The sequence below is a fragment of the Astatotilapia calliptera genome, chromosome 18 (genome assembly GCF_900246225.1).
Source record: "Astatotilapia calliptera chromosome 18, fAstCal1.2, whole genome shotgun sequence".
NCBI lineage: Eukaryota > Metazoa > Chordata > Actinopteri > Cichliformes > Cichlidae > Astatotilapia > Astatotilapia calliptera.
In genome coordinates, this window is record NC_039319.1 from 32,834,661 (window position 1) to 32,854,103 (window position 19,443).

At 40.0% G+C, this 19,443-nt stretch overlaps 1 protein-coding gene across 3 annotated transcripts; it reads left to right on the top strand.

Moving 5' to 3' along the window:
• Positions 1–784: 784 nt before the first annotated feature.
• ca8 (carbonic anhydrase VIII) lies at positions 785–18,303 on the top strand. 3 transcript variants are annotated; one of them, XM_026150176.1, is made up of 9 exons: positions 785–1,147; positions 6,851–7,042; positions 7,295–7,419; positions 8,585–8,680; positions 10,085–10,147; positions 10,257–10,305; positions 10,545–10,657; positions 14,142–14,350; positions 18,185–18,303. In XM_026150176.1, exons 1-8 carry the CDS (start codon positions 1,075–1,077, stop codon positions 14,274–14,276), a joined length of 846 nt encoding a protein of 281 aa, XP_026005961.1. In that variant the 5' UTR covers positions 785–1,074; the 3' UTR covers positions 14,277–14,350; positions 18,185–18,303. The 3 variants fall into 3 exon arrangements, with proteins under 3 accessions (XP_026005961.1, XP_026005960.1, XP_026005962.1); XM_026150175.1 differs by having other exon boundaries at positions 14,142–14,336; XM_026150177.1 differs by having other exon boundaries at positions 6,857–7,042; positions 14,142–14,336.
• Positions 18,304–19,443: the final 1,140 nt, after the last annotated feature.

Genomic DNA, 19,443 nt, shown 5'->3' on the forward strand with positions numbered 1-19,443 from the left:
CTCTGAGGACAGTTTCCAAGGACAGTTTCCTGATAAAGAATGTAGGGTAATTAACGAGAGCAGCCTGGAGGATATGGATTAGGAAAGCAGGGAATGAACAAAGGAAAAAATGTCAATACTATGAATTATTTGTCCCATTTGAGACTCCACCTCCCAAAATACAGTAAAATTGAAAAATATATAGTTAACTTACAAATGACAACAACTGGTAATTAAAGAATGTATAACAGGGTGAAATATAAAGCACTGTTCAGTGTTCAAACTCATTTGTGATAGGCCATGAAGTTGTAGCCAAAGGTTTCTGTGGGTGTTTGAGAGCCATTTTCTTTGTCCATCTTGAAGTCATCAAGTCTGAAGTAGAGTTGGCCTTTCACTTTCACCCTCATGCTACTTTTTGCATGTTTTCTCAACCACTGCTGTTTCCTTCACCCAAGGGTGGATCTGTGACCTCCAACAGAAACGCCAGCTCGACCTTCCTGCCAGCATTCCAGCACACACACATACACACAACCACTGTGGTTCCGAAAACAGCAGAAAGGGTAAACGATCATAACAAATAAATCAAGAAAGAAAAAATAATTAAAGCCGATATGCTTTACAGTTTATTTTCACCTCTGAACACAGGGAGCATACAGGGCAGGGAGATGAAAAAGAAACACTGTTCTGACATTTTATGGCAGGGTGAGCAAGCACACCTGCAGAGACACAGAAAGGAAGAGAGAGAGAGGGGAAGAGAGAGAGATAAGAGTAGAGCAAAGTAGCGAGAGAAAAGAGGTGGAGCAACACAGAGTAAAGAGCTGCTCAGAGAGGCAGAGCAGTCTGCACACATCATCAGCTTGTCTCTTTAGGAGGACGAGAGCAAGAGAGAGTAAGAAAGTGGGTTAAGAAGAGACAGACGGAAAAAAGGAAGAAAAGAGAAACTGCATCAAAGAAAAGAGAGAGTTGTTGTTGAGCTGGGAATCCATCCAGCAGACTTCAGTTTGTGTCCAAAACCAGTTAAAACCAGAGTGACGGGGAGCCGTGAGTGGGAGGACAGACTGGTTTCTAGCCACAGGGAGTAGACTGCAAAGCACCATGGCTGACAATGTGAATGAGGAGTCGGATTATACTCCGGGGAAAGATGAGATGGACTGGGGCTATGAGGAAGGTAGGCTGGGCTCTCTCAGCATGTGAAGGGATGCTGGAGATGTGTGAAAAGCTAAGGATCAGGAGGAGTTTTAAGGGGGACAACCCAAAACTTTACACTTTTTCAAAACATTTAAAAAAAATGCAATTTGATTCTTTAGTTGGATTTGGGTTATACACTGTACAACATCTGTCAGACCAATATGTTTTTAAAACACCACTAATGGTTTTACTCTCTCATCTCCTATGCTGTAGGTTGCTCGAACGGCATGATTTACAGTCAGTCATATAGAAAAATATCACAAGAACAATATCACTTTTTGCTGGCAACAATATCAAGTTGCCAGCAAACAGCTGTTTATCACTGCACTGCTAAAAGTATAGGAGACTTGCAACAGACAGTTGTTGGTCAGAGACTTACAGCAGAGCAAAGATTTCCTTGGACTCTACAATTCATACAATAAAACTCCAAAATGACTTGGCATTAAGAGCTGTCACTCATATATCACTCATATATCTTTGTCTACAGAGAAACTGAATAAAGCACATAAACACTTGAACATAGGTTACAAACATTACTGTCATACTTTCAGTATGTCATGTAGTTATGTGTTCACTTTGTCTTTCTGCTAATGCTGCTTTTACTGAGCATCGAGGGATATACTGTCACACTGAACTGTGGAATTCTTACTGTAAGTATACTAAATTATATGGAATACCATGTATATCTAAGACACTAATATTTGACATGCAAATACCTGGTTAGCTAAGAGGAGATGAGAGGTTCCCACAGGAAATTCTTCATCTTAATTTATAAGCACAAGTACAGAACTTCCTTGCCATGAGCTGACAGAGCTCACTGCTGTGTAATAAGCAAAAGTTTCCTTTCTTAGGACTTAGCTAAGGTGTCAGTCACATAGACCTAGAGGTTGGTTGACCCCCTGACAACCTCTGGTCACCAGGGAAAAATGTTGCTGGCAAATTGTTGCTGCTATTGCCAGGTGAAATCAGCTACACCAAGAATCTGCTTGTGATAGCTTTGGTCACCTGCAGTTTGCATTGAAGACAGACTTTTCTACAACGAGTTGTCATTTACGCCACAAGCTTTAGTCAAAGTGGAACAAGTGCAGTATAAATTGGGTTAGGGTTAGGGCTAACCCTAACTTTTACTCTGACTGCTCTCAATTTCTCATTTTCGTCACTCTTAGTTTCACTAACAGTTGGTGAGTAGTTTGCAAGTGTTTACAGAAATTTCAGCATCTTCCATATAAACTGCTGCAAAGGTGGCAGCCTGCTATCAAGTAAAGCAAAGGGGGTTTCTCAAAGAAGGGTTTTGGTGTACCACTTTACATCTGCTTGCAAACACTTTCTTGATAACAACAGCCAGCAACTTCCAGCAACCACCCACAACCAGTTAAAGAAAGCACATCTTTCTGCTGCAACCAGTGAATTACAAGGTCACTGACTAACTGGTCTGCGATTTGATCAGTTGGTTTCACAGAGCCTGCCAGAACCTCCAACAACCACTGAAGGTGCACATTTTCCCTGCTGAGTGGTGGCTATCAGATGGCCACCAACTAACGCCTGTGTGGCTAACAAGCTGACACAGTCATTTCTTGATTAGCTTACACAATGATATCATCTAACACTAAAGTTAACAACACCAAATTCTTTTCCAATGGCTGAAGCAAAAAAACCGTAATTACTCACAAAGCTAAGTCCTTAATTTGAGGTCATTAAAGCAACAATCCGCAATTTAGTAGTGCCACTGAAATTCTCACTGCCTTTAGTAAACTGTTGTTAAGGCTTTAGTTGCTGAGGAAAGCGAGAATGTGACCACTGCCCCATGCTTCTTTGCTATGGTGTGAGTAGTCAGCCAGTGAGGACCGTCTATCTGCAGTCCCAACAGAAAGGCACACTGTGAGGCCTGAGCTCCTTGTCTTGGAGGCAGATGGGTGTACTGGACTTTCCATGAACACGATACTGCCAGTGTGTATTTCCTTTTTCTAAAAACACAGCAGGTTGTGCACATTGTACACATCTCTTACTGTTGCAGTCAGCTGAAAAGTGAAGCAAATTCTGTCTTTCAGTGGGATCACTTTCTCTACACTTGTTTATCTTCACACTCTATTAAACTGATAGCAAAGGCCTTACTAGTGTTGTGCTGTGAACAGGTGATCTGTCTCATTTAGGACAGATTTGCCCTGTTTTTACAACTGCAGTCTGCTTAATTTTGTTTTTATGAACAGTAATCTCATTGTCACACTCACTGCAAGAAGTCCTGTTTACTAGACACTGAGAGGAAGCAGAAAGAAACTCAGGACCAGAATGAGGACAAGGCAAAGAGGAAGAGGGACTTAAGACCAGTTTTAGCCAGTCTCGTGTCCCCACACGTTCTTCTGAAACCACCGTTTTCCTCTCAAGCACACACCCAGATCTGTTTATATCACTTCAGGTGATATTATTTGACTTTGATTTTGTGGCGACAAACCCCAATTTAAACCACAACTACTATTTAAACTGTTTGATTAGTATGAAGATGGATGGATAGTTATTTATTGGAGTTTGGATATATATATATATATATATATATATATATATATATTAGGGGTGCAACGATACACAAAATTCACGGTTCGGTTCGGTTCGATACTTTGGTGTCACGGTTCGATATTTTTTCGATACAAAAAAATGTTCATGCCTTTTTAATTTGTCATTTATTAAAATTATAAATATATATTTATAATATAATACTCAAAAGTACAGTTTTTAAATTTAACCCTAACCCTTGTGCGCGTTTTTTATTTTGACAGCGAATGCGCACCTGCGGACCACTTATGTGCAGCCCTGGTTATTTAGCTCGTCATATTGCAGCCACAGAAATTCTTTTGTCCATGAAACCATGAAGCTGCACTTTCTTTTTGCCTTATAGTCTGATTTGTCATAACTTCTCCGTTTTGTGGTAAGCTTTTCTTTGGCTGTCACTTCTTCACCCTGACCTGTCTTATTTGGCTCAGAAGAAATGAAATATATATCCTCAACCTCTCACATGTTTAAGCTTGCTGCGGGAGATTTCACTTGTCATGTTTGCATAGTGAGCTAACGATTAATAAGACGATGTCAGAGGAATTGGTGCACAAATTTTCATCACTCACAGATCAGTGCTGTCGCTCTCTATACACAGTTCACGCGATTGCAAAGTGAAAGCAAAAAAACAAGCGCAAATTCAAACGCGATTTCAATATGTCACATATTGACAGTGGCTCACCGATGCCAATGACATAATTACCCAGCTACATTTCTGAAAGAATGCAAAAGCATTGACATATATTTTTCTTCCTACAATAGCCCGACGGGCAGGGAAGAGATAGATTTTGGTAGCCCGACTGAAAAAAATAGCTAGCCCCAGGACGTCGGGCTAGCGATATTGCAAGCCCTGTATCTGATTGAGGAATCACTCATCTTTGGAAAAGAGAGTTTATTACAGAGAAATGTCTCTTTCCAAAATAAAAGCTATACTATCCGCTTCTTCTGGGCTATATTCTCAGCAGCATAAGGAGAATCATGTGCTAACAGCTGTCTAAATGACTCGGCTAAAGTTAGTAGCATGCTTGTTGTTTTTGTCTTTGCACTAGGATGATGTCGGTGTAAATGTGCAGTCATATTCGTTGTGTTCCCATTAGTGCTTTCAGGTTAATCTCGTTGAAATGACCTTAACGCCACAACACGGCAAATCTCCGTTAACGAGCTACCGCCGATCGCCCCGTGCATGGGGCTAGACGGCCAACACGTTAACGAGCTAACTGCGCTAACACACTAGCTCCCACCCATGTAATTGAGCATTGCATGGCACATCCAACATACTGTTTTACTTTAGTCCATGACTCGCTTACCTTCAGGGTCATACGTCACATGAAAACCAAAATAATTCCAAACGCCAGATCTGGAGAGCTTAACTTCTGTCTTGCTAGCTTGCCCTGCGCTCTTCCTTCTGACTATGCTGTCTGTGTTGAGCACTCAGTGGATCTGCGCTCGACAGTGCAGCCTAGGCGGAGTAGTCAAATGCAGATTCACTGAGCGCTCAACACAGACAGCATCGTCAGAAGGAAAGTTGATAAAATAAATTACAAATGTTGTATTGTTCGATACATATGCGTACCGAACCGAAAGCACTGTATCGAACGGTTCAATATCGATACGAATATCGTTGCACCCCTAATATATATATATATATATATATATATATATATATATATATATATATATATATATATATATATATATATATATATATCTGAGAGAGAGAGAGCAGCAAACTCCAGTAAATAACTATCCATCCATCTTCATACTAATCAAACAGTTGTCTGTGTTGTGCCACTTATGGTACCATAAAATGTGCTTTCATTGTTACTAGGCTACCATTGCCATATTTATTATAATAATTACAGGTTATGACTTTACTGCTTGTAGACTTGCTAATAAAAAAACATTTCTGACTCCCCTCTTATATAAAACAGCCCCCCCACGTTCCTCCAGTAGGAAGAGCAAATGACCAGTCAAGTTGGATGACTTGTTGAAATCTTAACTGGTAACTGTACTCTAAACATACAATTCCCTGTCTAGTACATGTTTGCTCACTTGCGAGGCTAGTGAGCAAGCACTAGCCATGCAAGTGAGCTTTGTTAGCATGGCTAACAACATGAAGGGGATTTTTTCTGGTATGGGAAAAAGACCAAAGTGAATGACAGCTGAATTGATGGTTAAGTTTCAGGGTCAGTGATTGGGTTGGACCAGCTGTTGGTAAAATAAATCTCTAAAGGTGTATCTTAATTTGGATACTTGTGTTACTGGCACACAACATTAAGTACACAACATATTTCCTTCCTACATGAATTTAGACTGATTGCATGTTCACCAATTAAAACTTGAGTTGTGAGTATGGCATTTGAAACCTTTGACTGTGATTGGATTTCTGCCTGCTGTCAGCATCTGATCACATATTGTACAAACTTTCACCAAAAATCCAGAAGCGAAACTGCAGAAAGTTAGAAACTGATGTCATTGAGCGAAGAAGAAAAATAGTGTTGCTATTTTTATGACCGATTCCATGAACTCATTTGGGAAGTTTTTACAGATTTTCCCTCTAGACTTCACCGGAAGTCTTTTTGTAACCATAGATATCTATCCAATCCATCCATCCATTCATCTGAGAGGCAGGGTACACCCTGGACGCCAGTCTGTTGCAGGGCTTATTGCAACCTCGTACCCTTCATATGGCATGCAGATTAAGCCACTTCCATGCTGCTTTCATTTTTTTGACCCTTAAACAATATTTGATGCTGCTTATGACTGCTCTGAATAAAGCTGTCAGTGAAAGCCATTATTTACCTCAAATGGTACTTAGGGAAGTACTTGATTTGAGGCACAGGATGGACGCCTATTTAGCAATGACCAAGCCCTTCATAAGAGCTGTTTTATGTGGTGTATATTGTTTAAATTAAGTGTAGATGATGACTTTGGTAACATATTACAGCTAGTCAAAGTTTGAACTTTGAAACAGCTGGTGCAACAGTTCCCTTTACTTTTAAGTGTGACTTGGCAGAACACTTAAAACTGTGCAACCATTTTTAATGGTCATGTTCTTAGTAAGCCTATATGTTACAACAATAATCTGAATGTATGCTCTATTTCATGTGCATTTTTATGCCTATTTTTGCTCATAAAGGTGTAGAATGGGGACTTCATTTCCCAGCAGCCAATGGCGAGTACCAGTCTCCCATTAATCTAAACTCCAGGGAGGCTCACTACGATCCGTCACTCCTGGATGTTGGATTGTCACCAAACTACGTGGTGTGTCGAGACTGCGAGGTCATCAATGATGGACACACTGTCCGTATTATTCTCAGGTCCAAGTCAGGTAACTCCCAGCAGCCATGACATCATATCAGCAAACACAAATTGTTGACTAAACTGCTTTGAAACAGGATGTATGAATAGTTTTTGAGATTTGGTAGGAGGTGATTAATGTATATTTTTCTCACAAGGGAAAAGCAAAAAAGTTGCATCGCATAACAAATGACCCCTTTCTCTCACACCGACTATTATTCTGACCTATTTAGCCTTCTTCCTGTACGTGCTTGATCATAAACCCTCTGGTTTCCTGTGACAGTGGTTACTGGAGGTCCACTGCCAAGCGATCACGAGTATGAGCTTCATGAGGTTCGATTCCACTGGGGCAAAGAGAACCAAAGAGGATCGGAGCACACGGTCAACTTCAAGGCTTTCCCTATGGAGGTAAACCAAGGAGAAAAAAGAGAAAAAAGCAAGGCCATAACCATGAAGCACACCCCAAACACCAAAGAAATGCACTGATTTGTTTAGACTTGTCTTCAGCTAACACTGTAGTTTGATGAGTCCTTGAAGACAAAATCTTTTTTTTCTTTGAAAAGTATCTGCTTTGATATCAATAGCATTGTTCCACAGTCATAATCAAACATTCTGTGACTCCGTGTGTCTGTGAAATCTTTACGGTGCGTTCTCTGACAGTTCATCAAGAAACTGTACCACTCCATCCAAAAACCTACATTTATATTTTCATTTTTTTTTTGTTTACAAATGTGTGAGCTGTTTCTACTTTGGTTTTTACTCCACGTTAGGTCAATCCCATTTTTATCTTGTCATCTACAACAACTTTGCATTTCCCAAAACTGGACTCCATCTTCAAACACTAATGTTATAAATTCTGGTGAACTTTCTTAGATAACGTTCCTGCACAATATAATATCTGGCATTTTACTGGACCTCAAGGTAAATACCTAATAAATTCCTAATTATTAGGACACCAAAAATATATGAATCTGACAACAGAACATTGGACTTGCTGGTCTACAAATGTCCCATTTTCCCATTTTTAGTGTTTGTCCGTAGTCAACAAGGGAAAATTGTGTGAAGAGAGCTTGGCTTATTTGAAGACAGTGGTAAATACAGTTTACTGTGCCGATTGTACTGAGCTCAATCTACTGCAGATATTATTCTCAGTATAGCTCAGTGTCTCTTTCCATTCCTGTTTGTAGCAGCAGAACTACCCTTTTACGATAGCTTATGTTTCCTTTTACAAAACACATTATCAGTTCTCAGTGCAGAAGGCTATTGATAATGAAACAGGCAGCTCAGAGATCACAAAGATATTATACATTAATGTTTTTTCCACTGTGTCTGTTATAATAAGACACATAGCATGGCAGCTGTAAGTCTTATCATGTATGTAACTTCAGTCTGGTCTTGTATTTACTGCTTTCAGGGTCAAAGCTTTGTACACGTCCCTTTGTTTATGTGAAAGCCCTTACAAAAAGCCTTCAGTCACCACAAGCTGATGGTTTCTCACTCACTCACAACTTGTCCTCTCTACAGCAAATGCCACTCAATCACAGATTGTAATGTGTTGTTTCTTTGTGTGCAGCTTCATCTGATTCACTGGAACAGCACTCTGTTTAACACATTGGAGGATGCTCTAGGGAAGAAGAATGGAGTACTTATCATAGCTCTTTTTGTGCAGGTAAGCATCCAGAGCCAGAAGGCCGGCTAAAGTGACCTGATAAAGGATTGATTTACAATGTCTGTTTATTCATAGCCAAGAAACTATTTTCTATGTCAGTCAGAAACATCGTTAAATTCAGTGTCTTTTCAGTCCTGGAAGTTAGGAGGTGGAGCATTCATGGAATGAAGTTGTTTTTCCTGCACATTCCACATACACTTGTTATTGTGAACTGGGAAATCTGGGGGCCCAATACTTTGAACTCTTTGTCAAGTGTTGTGTGTATTATCCTACTGAAAAAGACCAGTGGCATTAATGAATACTTTCTCCACAGAGAAATACGTGTTCTGCAGTAATGTTTAGGCAGGTCAAAGCAACATCTACATGAATGCAACTGAGGCTTACCAGCAGAAAATCATCACACTGTCCCCAGTGTGACAGACATTGTCAAAACTAGTTATTGCTTGATATATTGCATTTTTTAAATGTTTGAAAATGTCTGTAAAGCTTCCACTGAAGAACTTTAAAAGAAAGAAAGAAATACAGATACCCCCCCCCCCCCAAAACAAAACAAAACATAAATTTAAATACATTTCTTCATAAAACAGATGCATTTTTTTCTCCATGCTTAAAAAAAGACACTTAAACACACCATTTCTCCCTGTTAAGTGCAGCTCAGGGGAAGTGCCATTTAAAAAGGCTGTCCCATTTTCCATGTATATGATCCAGCTACAGATTGTTTGGTGACATCTTATGCAGCCTGTGAATGCTCAGTTAAACACAAAGTAAAAGGTGCTGTCTTTCTGTGGAGTTCTAAGTTATATGCTGGCTCCCTAAACTGGGACTGAGCCACAATGCCCGTTTTAAGTCTAGTCTTGACATGCATTTTTATAAACATTTGCTTTTATCAGCCCTAATGTACTTTCCTTCCTAGCATTGTAAAAGCTGTTTTCCTAAATGACTGATCAGATAAATTCTAGATATGCTTGGTGTGACCTGAGAATGAGTCAGTTTGGAATGTATTGTTTGCCACGTTCCTGTGAAATTCCCCTGATTTACATGCTTAATGCACTCCATAAGGAATAATCCTCAGCTCATGAAATGAGACCGGGTTTTCAAGAACTCTCAGTAGACCTCTTGAAAAGCTAGTCTGCTGAGAAACCTGCTCAAAAACCTTGACAAAAAACAGTGGCTATCTCACTCTTTCTTCAACCCAAAACATTCCTGACCTCAGACCTAACACTACACACATCCTGTTCTCAACAGAATTCTTACTTCATTCCCTGTTTACTTCCTGCAGACATAAAAGTATAAAAGTCCTGCTTAAACACAATCACTGGTAGCATTATCGTTATCAACTAGTTCAAGCTGAAATAAGGACTACTTTGTCAGTTGTGAAACCAAACATGCTTACTTTTTTATCAGATTGGTAAAGAGCATCTGGGACTGAAGGCCATCACTGAAGTTCTCCAGGACCTGCAGTACAAGGTGTGACTGAATTAAAAAAAAAATCTGAGCAGATGAAAGCATTTTAAAATGCTGGATTTGTAGGATGCATGTACAATGAGAATAATTATCTTTGTGTTAATGCCACCAGGGGAAGAGCAAGATAATCCCCTGCTTTAATCCCAACACTCTGTTACCGGGTAAGCAAGGATGTCTTGAGCACCGATGCAGATTTGTAGCTATTGCCTCCTGATAACACCCATACGATTTTTGTGTGGGTGTGAGATAAAGTTGAAAAAAAAATGCAGATCATGTCCTCATTTCAGAAAGTCAACTGCATGATGGGATGAAGAAATTGTTTTTTGTTCAGCCTTGAGAGCTGAAACAATATCATCAAAGTATAACTGATGTTTGCTTTTTCCACAAAACCTGCCCACAGATCCATTACTGAGAGACTACTGGGTGTATGAAGGATCTCTGACTACACCACCTTGTAGTGAGAATGTGACCTGGATTCTCTATCGTTACCCTCTCACCATCTCACAGTTACAGGTAAAACAAATAAAGCAGGCAAAGTAAAGCATCCTCTGCCTTTTTAAGGTTTTTTTTGTTTTATTTATTTTTCTTCTTCTGTTTAATCCCAGAATTATTATCTCAGCCTTAAAGGCCCTTTCAGCTCAGTGTTTTGGGTTCCTGACAGGCAAAGTCCTCAGGCAGCTGTTTTCTCAGAAGAAGCTACAGCATCAGCTGCTGATGGTAGTGGAGTGTTTAGCTGCTGATGAGACGGATATATTTTGCCAGAAATCAGTGGAGAATATAATGGTGAATACAGTAAAGGGTTAATGTATAATTGTCAATCTTTCATAATAAGAAGAAAAGAAAAAAAACCCTAGATGCAGAAAGCTGCAAAACCGCAAAACCCTGCTGCTATTTCACAATAAAAGCATTTCAGGAACTTTATAAAGTGGTCCCAAAAAGTTGATTCTGGTCATCTGGACGTAGCGTTTTCAGTGAGAGAAATGTTTCGCCACTGATCCAAGTGACTTCTTCAGTCTCAGCTGACTGCAGGTTTCCAACCTTATATACAGTAGATTTGCATAATGACTTAAACTAGCACCACTGAATGAACAATGGGCTGTGAGGTCTGTTTCTTGATCATTAGTAAGCAAATTGTCATGACCATTGATCAACAACCACTGATCAATGACCTTGCCTGACGAGTTACTTATTCTGTGTTGTGCCATCTTAGCCAGAGGTTGTTTGGCTTCTCCAATGTATAAATCCTGGCAATCCTCCTTAACAGCGTACAGTATATTACTCTGTTTGTGTCAGGGGACCTGATCCTTGGGGTGGACCAATTTTTGGCTCAGCGTGTTTTGGGGTTTAAAAGCCACGGATGCAGTGTTTAGAGAAAATGCGTCTCAGCTGTTCCGATACTCCTGACACATACAGGATGACCACAGGTTTTCGCTTAAGCAGCGGTTGCCCTTCTCTCCTGGATCAGCTGGAGCTTTCTTTAGGTGCTCTAACAAATGTCCAGCTGGGATAACCACATTTACTCAGGGCCTTCTTGAAGCGCTGTTCTTCTGCTTCGCTGGCTGCTGAGTCTGTTGGGATGGTGTTCCCTCTATGTTGCAGCGTCCTGATGACACCCAGTTTGTGCAGCAGTGGATGATGAAACCTTAAATACTGATCTGTATTCGTAGGTTTACGGTACACACCAACTTTTAAATGTCCCCCATTACTGATGGAAATCTCACAGTCTAACAAGGCTAACCTGTCTTTTTTTTTATTTTTTATTTTTCACTGAAAATTTCACATCTAGATAAACAGAATCAACTTGTTAGTATTTCCTTACCTGGATGGCTGAACATGCATCAAGATCTATTAAGTGGTGAATATTAAGAATATTAGCCTAACACTGATATACAAAATTTCTGTTACTAGTGAATAGTCTGTTTATCGGCAAAACACATTTTATTTCTCTTATGAAACAACTTGTAGATATCTGCTGCAGCAGTAAAATAAAGTAGACATCAGCAAAATTATAGGCCATGAATCATACATGGTAACGGCTACCCATGGCAAGTGTAAGCCAATCAGTTACATTGCTTTTACTGGCGTGGCTCTTCTACTGCGTTCAGTGTCTGTATTGTTCATGTTTGAGGGGGTTTCTCATTTTCTACATCCTGTCTTATATGATCAATATGTCAGCCCTGTATGTATTTTTAAATTGCACAGTAATGCTAGTCCACAGCTCTCTAGCAGTTACTCACAGTACAGGAAACCTTTACACTCACTACCAATCAATAAGTCTGTCGAGTTTCTTTTGATACATTTTTATTTGAATTTAGCCTTTGGGTCTCTCATGCTTTACTCCAGCAGCCTGATGTAAAGGATGATGACAGTAACCATCTGACATTTAATTCAGGCTTTCATGTTCCCTGCTTTCTGCTCCATTGAACCTGCAGAAATGCCAACAGAAAGGATGACTTCAGGCTCCCTCAGGCCATGCCCTATTGTGAATAATAAAAGCTGGAAAGTATCAATGGGTTAAAGATGATAAATTTTCTTATTTTTAGATGATAACAAAGCCAATCCTGCAAACAGGTGGTATATAGTATGTGTTTAAAGTTTTAAGTTAAGCCATTTTTATGGCTCCTTCCGCAACTATTAGTGCTTCTTGTTTGCAGCGTACAAATAGAAGTCCTAAAAGCAAACACTAAAACAGAAAAATCTTCAGTTGGGTTCTGGTTTTATGAGGGGCGTAAGTATAAAACCTGCCAAGTGTTAGGCAGTTCAGACAGCAGCTCTAGTTTCTCACCAGTTGATAAGCAGGCCCAAGCAGTGGGTTACACTAGAATAATATAGTCCTTTAACTATGCTATACATGCGACCTTCTGCCTGCCACCCTTTCCATTACACTTCTCTCTACATCCCTTTAAAGTAAAAAAGCAAAGTGTAAAAAAACACAGTTAACTCCAGCACACTGACCTGTATGCTGTTTTTTATGCCTACTCATGTACTGTGCTGCACTTTACTGTTCTTCTTTCTGTAACATGTTCTGTAACCACAGCAAGTATTTTAAAACAGCAGGTCCTTCTTACCTAGAATACACACCTCAAACATCCGGCTATTATTGACTCTGTGTGTGTGTGTGTGTGTGTGTGTGTGTGTGTGTGTGTGTGTGTGTGCGTGCGTGCGTGCGTGCGTGTGTGTGTGTGTGCTCAGTGAATGTGTATACATATCAGGCAGTTACTATGCCTACTATGTTGTTAGTATGTTGTAATGCACTTTGACAGCGTGCTATAAAGCTTTCCTCTGTGACACAGCTGCACGGCTGCATAAAAAGCCTCATATTTGTTTTGCCTGATATTGCTACCCCCTGCACAGTATGTGTGTGTAGATCATATCTGCACTTGCAGCATTTTCTCATGAACAGGAAGTCAGGTGAAAGATTATTCTGATCTGAGAATTATAAAAAGCCCAGAATGCTCTTTTTTGTAGATGACCTGTCGAGCTTTTCTATTCAGAGATGAGTAAAAATGGTTCGTTTGTCCATCTGACATGCTAAACCAAAGCAAATAGTGAAATCACCAGAAATAACCCCTCCACTTTCTCTGTTATGAGGAATCACACATAACTTTAGTCCTTCCTTTTTATACCCACAAGCTTGTTTTTAGGAAGGTGAAAGTGAGGCTCTGAAGACTTTATACAGCTGACAGTTTGTCAGATTCTTTTCCTTAGACATGAATAAATACCTGCAGCGACACAATGCAATATAAAGTGAAGGCACAGTGGAACCTAAACCCACAATCACCACAGTGCTCCTCTTGTTGTGGTAAAAAGAAGGGAAAAAAAGAAGATTGCTATTCTACTACAGGGTAAGACATCAGAACATTTTAAATTAAATTAAAGTAAATAATGATAATTCTAAAATTCAGAAAGGAGGATTTTCTGGTGAAAAAGTAGCCCTGCGTCTCCAAGACCTCAACAGACTCCCTCAGTTTCTGTGTAAACATCTTTGTCATTGCAGATTGAGGAGTTTCGGAGACTACGGTCCCACGTCAAAGGTGCAGAGCTGCCAGAAGGGAATGATGGGATGCTGGGGGACAACTTCCGTCCCACCCAGCCGCTCAGTGACCGGACAGTTCGCGCTGCCTTCCAGTGACTCCCACTTTCCACCGCCATCTCAGACAAACTGTGGGATCTACAGATACAATCAAAGAAGGTAGCATTGTCACAGTGAGTTACACTTCAATACAGTGTTCTGAGGTGGTCACGTCCTACTTTGAGGAAAAGGGTTTGTCTTTTCATATAAGGTCAAACCTATTAATGGAACGCATGCCTGGTATCGTACACCTTTCTTGCAGAGGGTTCAAGACAGATAATAGCAGTTTGTTAGGAAACAGTGACAGTACAATAGCAAATACAAAGTATTATTAGGAATTTTTTTTAATCAAGATGGTTTAAGATGATATTTACGCTCATTGTAACTCTGAGCCTCTGAGCGTGTTGTTGTACAGTGAATTTTTCTGACAACTCCCTACTGCTGTAAAAAAACCCTGACAAACAGCTGTTGATGCCCTCAGTGAGATCAAACTACAACAGCAAATCTGATGTAACTAAACTCAGAAACAGTGAGCTGAACAGCTCTAAAATGCTGTTTAGCTCACTGTAGATGGGGAATCAATAATTATCTGTAGATGTGATGACTGATATTTGAAAAAGTAACTATCACTTGCTCTACTTACCACCAAACACTTTGTATTTTTAGTCAGTTCAGCACATTTCCTCATGAGGGACAGAATTTTAATGAACTAGGCATACTGTCCCTGAGGTATTTGGGCCCTCAGAATCCATGGCACATAATAGATCAGGCCCTGGAAGAACTAACCCAGTTTAGTTACTAATGTGGGACCAACCTATATACAGCACAAAGTGCATGGAGAGATCCCAGATTTAGCTCAGCAGCACTGCAGGAGGAAGGCAGGGCAGAACTTTAGGACATCAGAACAGAGCAGGACGCTTAAAAATGCGACGACTGTAAAAGTGTAAGGCTAAAACAAACAACCTTGTTTACTATTTTTTATGTGCTGATGTGAAATAAACACGAATATTAAGCAGGTACGTCACTTTCCCCAAACATTGCATAATTACAGATGAGGTCACCTAGTACTGTTTAGATCAAAACAAATGCTTCACTTTCGAAGATAAACATTTTTGCGTTATTGGTTATGAGTCTGCATTCCTTCATTCTTATGGTGTTTCTACGCTGTTTTGAAGTTGTGAAGAAGAAGAAAGAGGAATATTTGTAGCTTTTCAGACCTCATTCTGGCTCAGTGTTAAAGGTAAGAGCACAAGTGCCTCGTGTTAAATACAAATGAGCGACGGTGGGCAGAAGCAGTAACCTTTTCTCACATCTCTACACTATCAGTTAGCCTTTTGCAACATAATGTCAGGGACAGGAACACAGTGTCTGCCTTGCAGTAAATTATCTCATCTTACATCGATGTAGCGTCTGTAACTTTTAAATCAGAAAGTAAAACATGCTGAATTTGAGTTCATAGTCTGGGTAATGCTTTGCCACATGCGTGGGATCTTACATTATAATGCCGCTAAATAGCTTCCAACTTTTGTTAGTCCCACATGAATGGATAAGACTCATGCCCACGTCCCGGGCTTGGCTCAGCTTACAGAAAGCCTGTAAGCCGAGCCAAGAAATGCCAGAAAAACCTTCTGCAGAACCACATGGAATGATACTACAGAGAGTTCTACATGAGCTAACCTGTAAAATCAGTGGTGTGTCACGTTAAATGTCCAGAGGAAAACTGAGTGTTTCCATGTAGTCATGGTGTTTTGGGAATTGTGATCACATAATGAGTAAAACTGTCAGTTTACTGGCTTCATTTGAACTGAGTCATTTTGCCCAAAACAGCTATTTTTGCAGATGTAACAGCTTAACAGTGAACTCCCAGCTAGTGTTTACGCTCTGAAGGCTACACGGTAGAGCTCTTCAGGGTCATATAACTCTTATAGCCCTGTGATACCATAGAATGCTGTGGAAGATCTGAACTGACGTCCACTTAGGCCAAAGTCAAAGGACACAGACGAGAGTAACAGACGGAGTAAAAACTGAAGCAGAGGACAAAAAAGTGAGGGCTTGTTGAGAGCGAGGAAGTAGAGGGGTAACTTGGTGAAAGGAGGTAAAAATGCCAGAGGGATGAAAGAGGAGTGAGCGAGCAGAGGGAAGAAAATGGAAAGAAACAACAGAGGACTATTGTCTATGGTGTAAACAGATACTGATCTGGTCCCACCAGCAAAACACACCTAAGACAAGAGTTCAGACTATGGGAAAGACAACCCCTGGGGGAAATAGAGCCCCAGAGGTGGAGTTAAAAAAATATTTGTATGAAGTGTTATACGTAAGTAGGATTTTCAGGTATCTGTACTTGGGTTTTTATTTTTTTGATGACTTTTTGCTTTTAATCTATGCATTTTTACTACACAAATATCTGTACTCAAAACAGGCTTCTTTCTTCAAGTTCATTGTGTTTCATGTCACTATGTGTCTTTAAGCATCGACAAGCAAAGAGAGGAAAGAGGCTAAAACATATGCATATGCATGCATAATTCATAGGAGTATGCGTTGAGGTTAGAGTTGGTCTGAACCATCTGGAACAGCATTTTTGGTGCAGAAGCTGTGGTCATTGTGCTTCTGTTATCACCATGACAGCTGTAAGCATGAAACAGACTCCAAAGAAGCTCACGGGATACAACGGCTCAAAGTTGACAGGTTTTATTGTTACAAAGGGAGGTTTCTCCAAGGGAATTTAGTATGGGTGCATGGATGAGTGGCGCAGTGGTGATTTGAGTTTTTGATTTACAATTGAGTTGTAATTTCTTCAGCTGTGAGTTGACGAGCAAACTGTGGGGGAGCCAATGGTCAGAGCTGTTCAAATTTGATCAATGGGAGGCTGAGCAGGCAGGTAGGTCCGGAGGGTGAAAATTTGAATCAGCCAGACCAGCTTGACAGAGACAGGTAAAGGTAAAATAAACACAAGGGAGTGGATACTTGGACAGGTCTGAGAGTCATATAGGAGCCTAAAAAGGAAGGTTTTGGAATTCTGCGGTCAAGTTCAGACTCACACCAGATTGAGATACTTTGGCATGACTTTAAGCAGGCCTTCAATGCTAAAAACGCTCCAAGGTGGCAGAATCAAAACAATTCTGCAAAAACGAGTGGGCCAGAATTCCTCCTCTTCTTTGTGTTTGTGTTATTTTTGTTCAGTTGTGTGATCAAAGAGCTACGCAAACAGAGACCAATGCTGAACCAGCATGGGAGTAAGTATTTAATAGATTTAGTTGAGCAAATAAAGATCCTGCCTTGCAGCCTGTCTATCTTAGGAAAATAGTAGGGGATCAGACTAAATAATAACAGTACAGTCGTTACCTTGAAATATGAAGCGCCTTGAGGCAGCTGTTGTTGTGATTTGGTGCTATGTAGATAAAATTTAATTGAACTGATTTTGGGGCGACATGAACAATATTATTTTCAAACTTCTGAGTTGACTTCATTTGTCAGAACAGTGAAAACAAAGCAACCCTGGAGCTGAGTTAAGACAATAGTACATATCCGCTACCAAACAACCGATTTCATATCATTCTGAAACTGATGTTCGACTACCAAGAGATGATTTTGTTTGTTTGTTCTCTTTTAGCAGCCAGATTTCTTTCTTTTTTGACCAACACTATGAAGTTGTTCTGAATTCTCTTTGGCAATGTACTTTCTTCCCACCCTGCTGCAACATGTGCCTCTTTTTGGCTCACTAGCTCAGCTCACATATATGTGACTTTATGTGGTACCTTCGAAGGAAAAAATAATGAACTTTTACAGAGGCTTTTTAACACCTCCTTCTAAAACACCTCAGTTTTGCTGGAGTTTCTTTCTCCAGTTTAAAGTAATTGGTTGTAAAAGTACAAACCTAGCATTTCCATCTGTGTGTTACAGTTTAGCTGCTGGACACATCTGGTTTTTCTCATTCTCCTAATCACATCCATATTTGTCTTTTCTTACAGGAGAGAAGAAAGAAGAGGCGTGAAGAGAGTAGCAGCAGTGCAAGGATGTGGTTCTAGATCAGCCGCAGATTAAGAGTGAAGGTGGACAAAGAAGCTATTGATTACACCCCTTTACAGTGTGCGTGTGTGTGTGTGTGTGCTTAAGTGTAGTCTCTACACCCTCCTGCCCCTCCCTTTTAACATATGTAAAATCCCCCTCTGTTTGTGTACTGTAGTGTGGTATTGTGTTAATCTGCTGTGTCTGTCCTGGTGACAGGAGGCTTATAATCAGCCAATCTCTGCTGTCAAAACAAAAGGAAGCTTGAACCACAGATGTGGTACCTAGACACATCCGTGCGCGTACACACACACACACACACACACACACACGCACACACACACATCCTTTGTACATTACGTGAATACAGGACGTTAATTATGCAAGACTGTACACATTTTACACAAAGTTTATGAGCTTATTTGAAGCTAAATTTCAAATGAAGTCACACAAAGAAAATATACACGTGTATTAAATCAAGCATCCAGCAAGATCTTAAAAGAAATCATGTTTCTATACAGCCTCTGTTTGAATCTTTTTAGCAAATCTCCATTGTTAGTATTTCTTTATTAAATGTCCCCCAAAGGGCTGGAGAGAGACAGGTGAAGGCAGGTGTACCGGCTGAATATTATTGGAAATTAAGCACTGAAGGAATCTTTGAACTGAATAATTTTCCATTATTTCCATCAGCTTCCTGTACCTGATGCATTTTCACATCCGCACTCTGGAGGTTGGGCTCATTTTGTAGGTTAACCCTTCAATCCAGTGTATTTTGCTTATTTTCCAACTCAATATTTGAATTCTGGGACTAACATTGTTTAAAGGTTCAAAATAATCCATATTTACAAGGTGTTGCTCTCCATGCCACTACCACACTGCTGCACCAGTTAGTGAAACAACTATGTTTAAGGGTAAAACATCAATTTTTACATGCATCCTGAAAATTCTCAATATTTCTGAGGCTAACAAATAATATCCAGAACATCCTAATAACAAGGGAAAAAATTAATTTGCGCAAATTTATATTCTTGTGCATTTTTACATGACAAGTAAAGTAAGTAAAATAAAAAAAAATGAGTTGATTAACTTTTTGAGCATCAAAACGGCACCATCAACTTTTTATTTTGGCAAAGCAATTTATGTTAATGTCATTGAGCCTATAGTCAAGTCATCTTCGCTTATGACCTGGATTACTCCCTGCAAAGCATAAACATGATGCAAC

Bases quoted from the DNA above. Each gene is read 5' to 3' on its own strand.
- ca8 (XM_026150176.1), top strand. From the start codon at position 1,075: ATGGCTGACAATGTGAATGAGGAGTCGGATTATACTCCGGGGAAAGAT. The intron at 8,681-10,084 runs GTAAGCATCCAG...CTTTTTTATCAG, and splicing joins TCATAGCTCTTTTTGTGCAG to ATTGGTAAAGAGCATCTGGG. The intron at 10,658-14,141 runs GTAAAACAAATA...TTGTCATTGCAG, and splicing joins TCACCATCTCACAGTTACAG to ATTGAGGAGTTTCGGAGACT.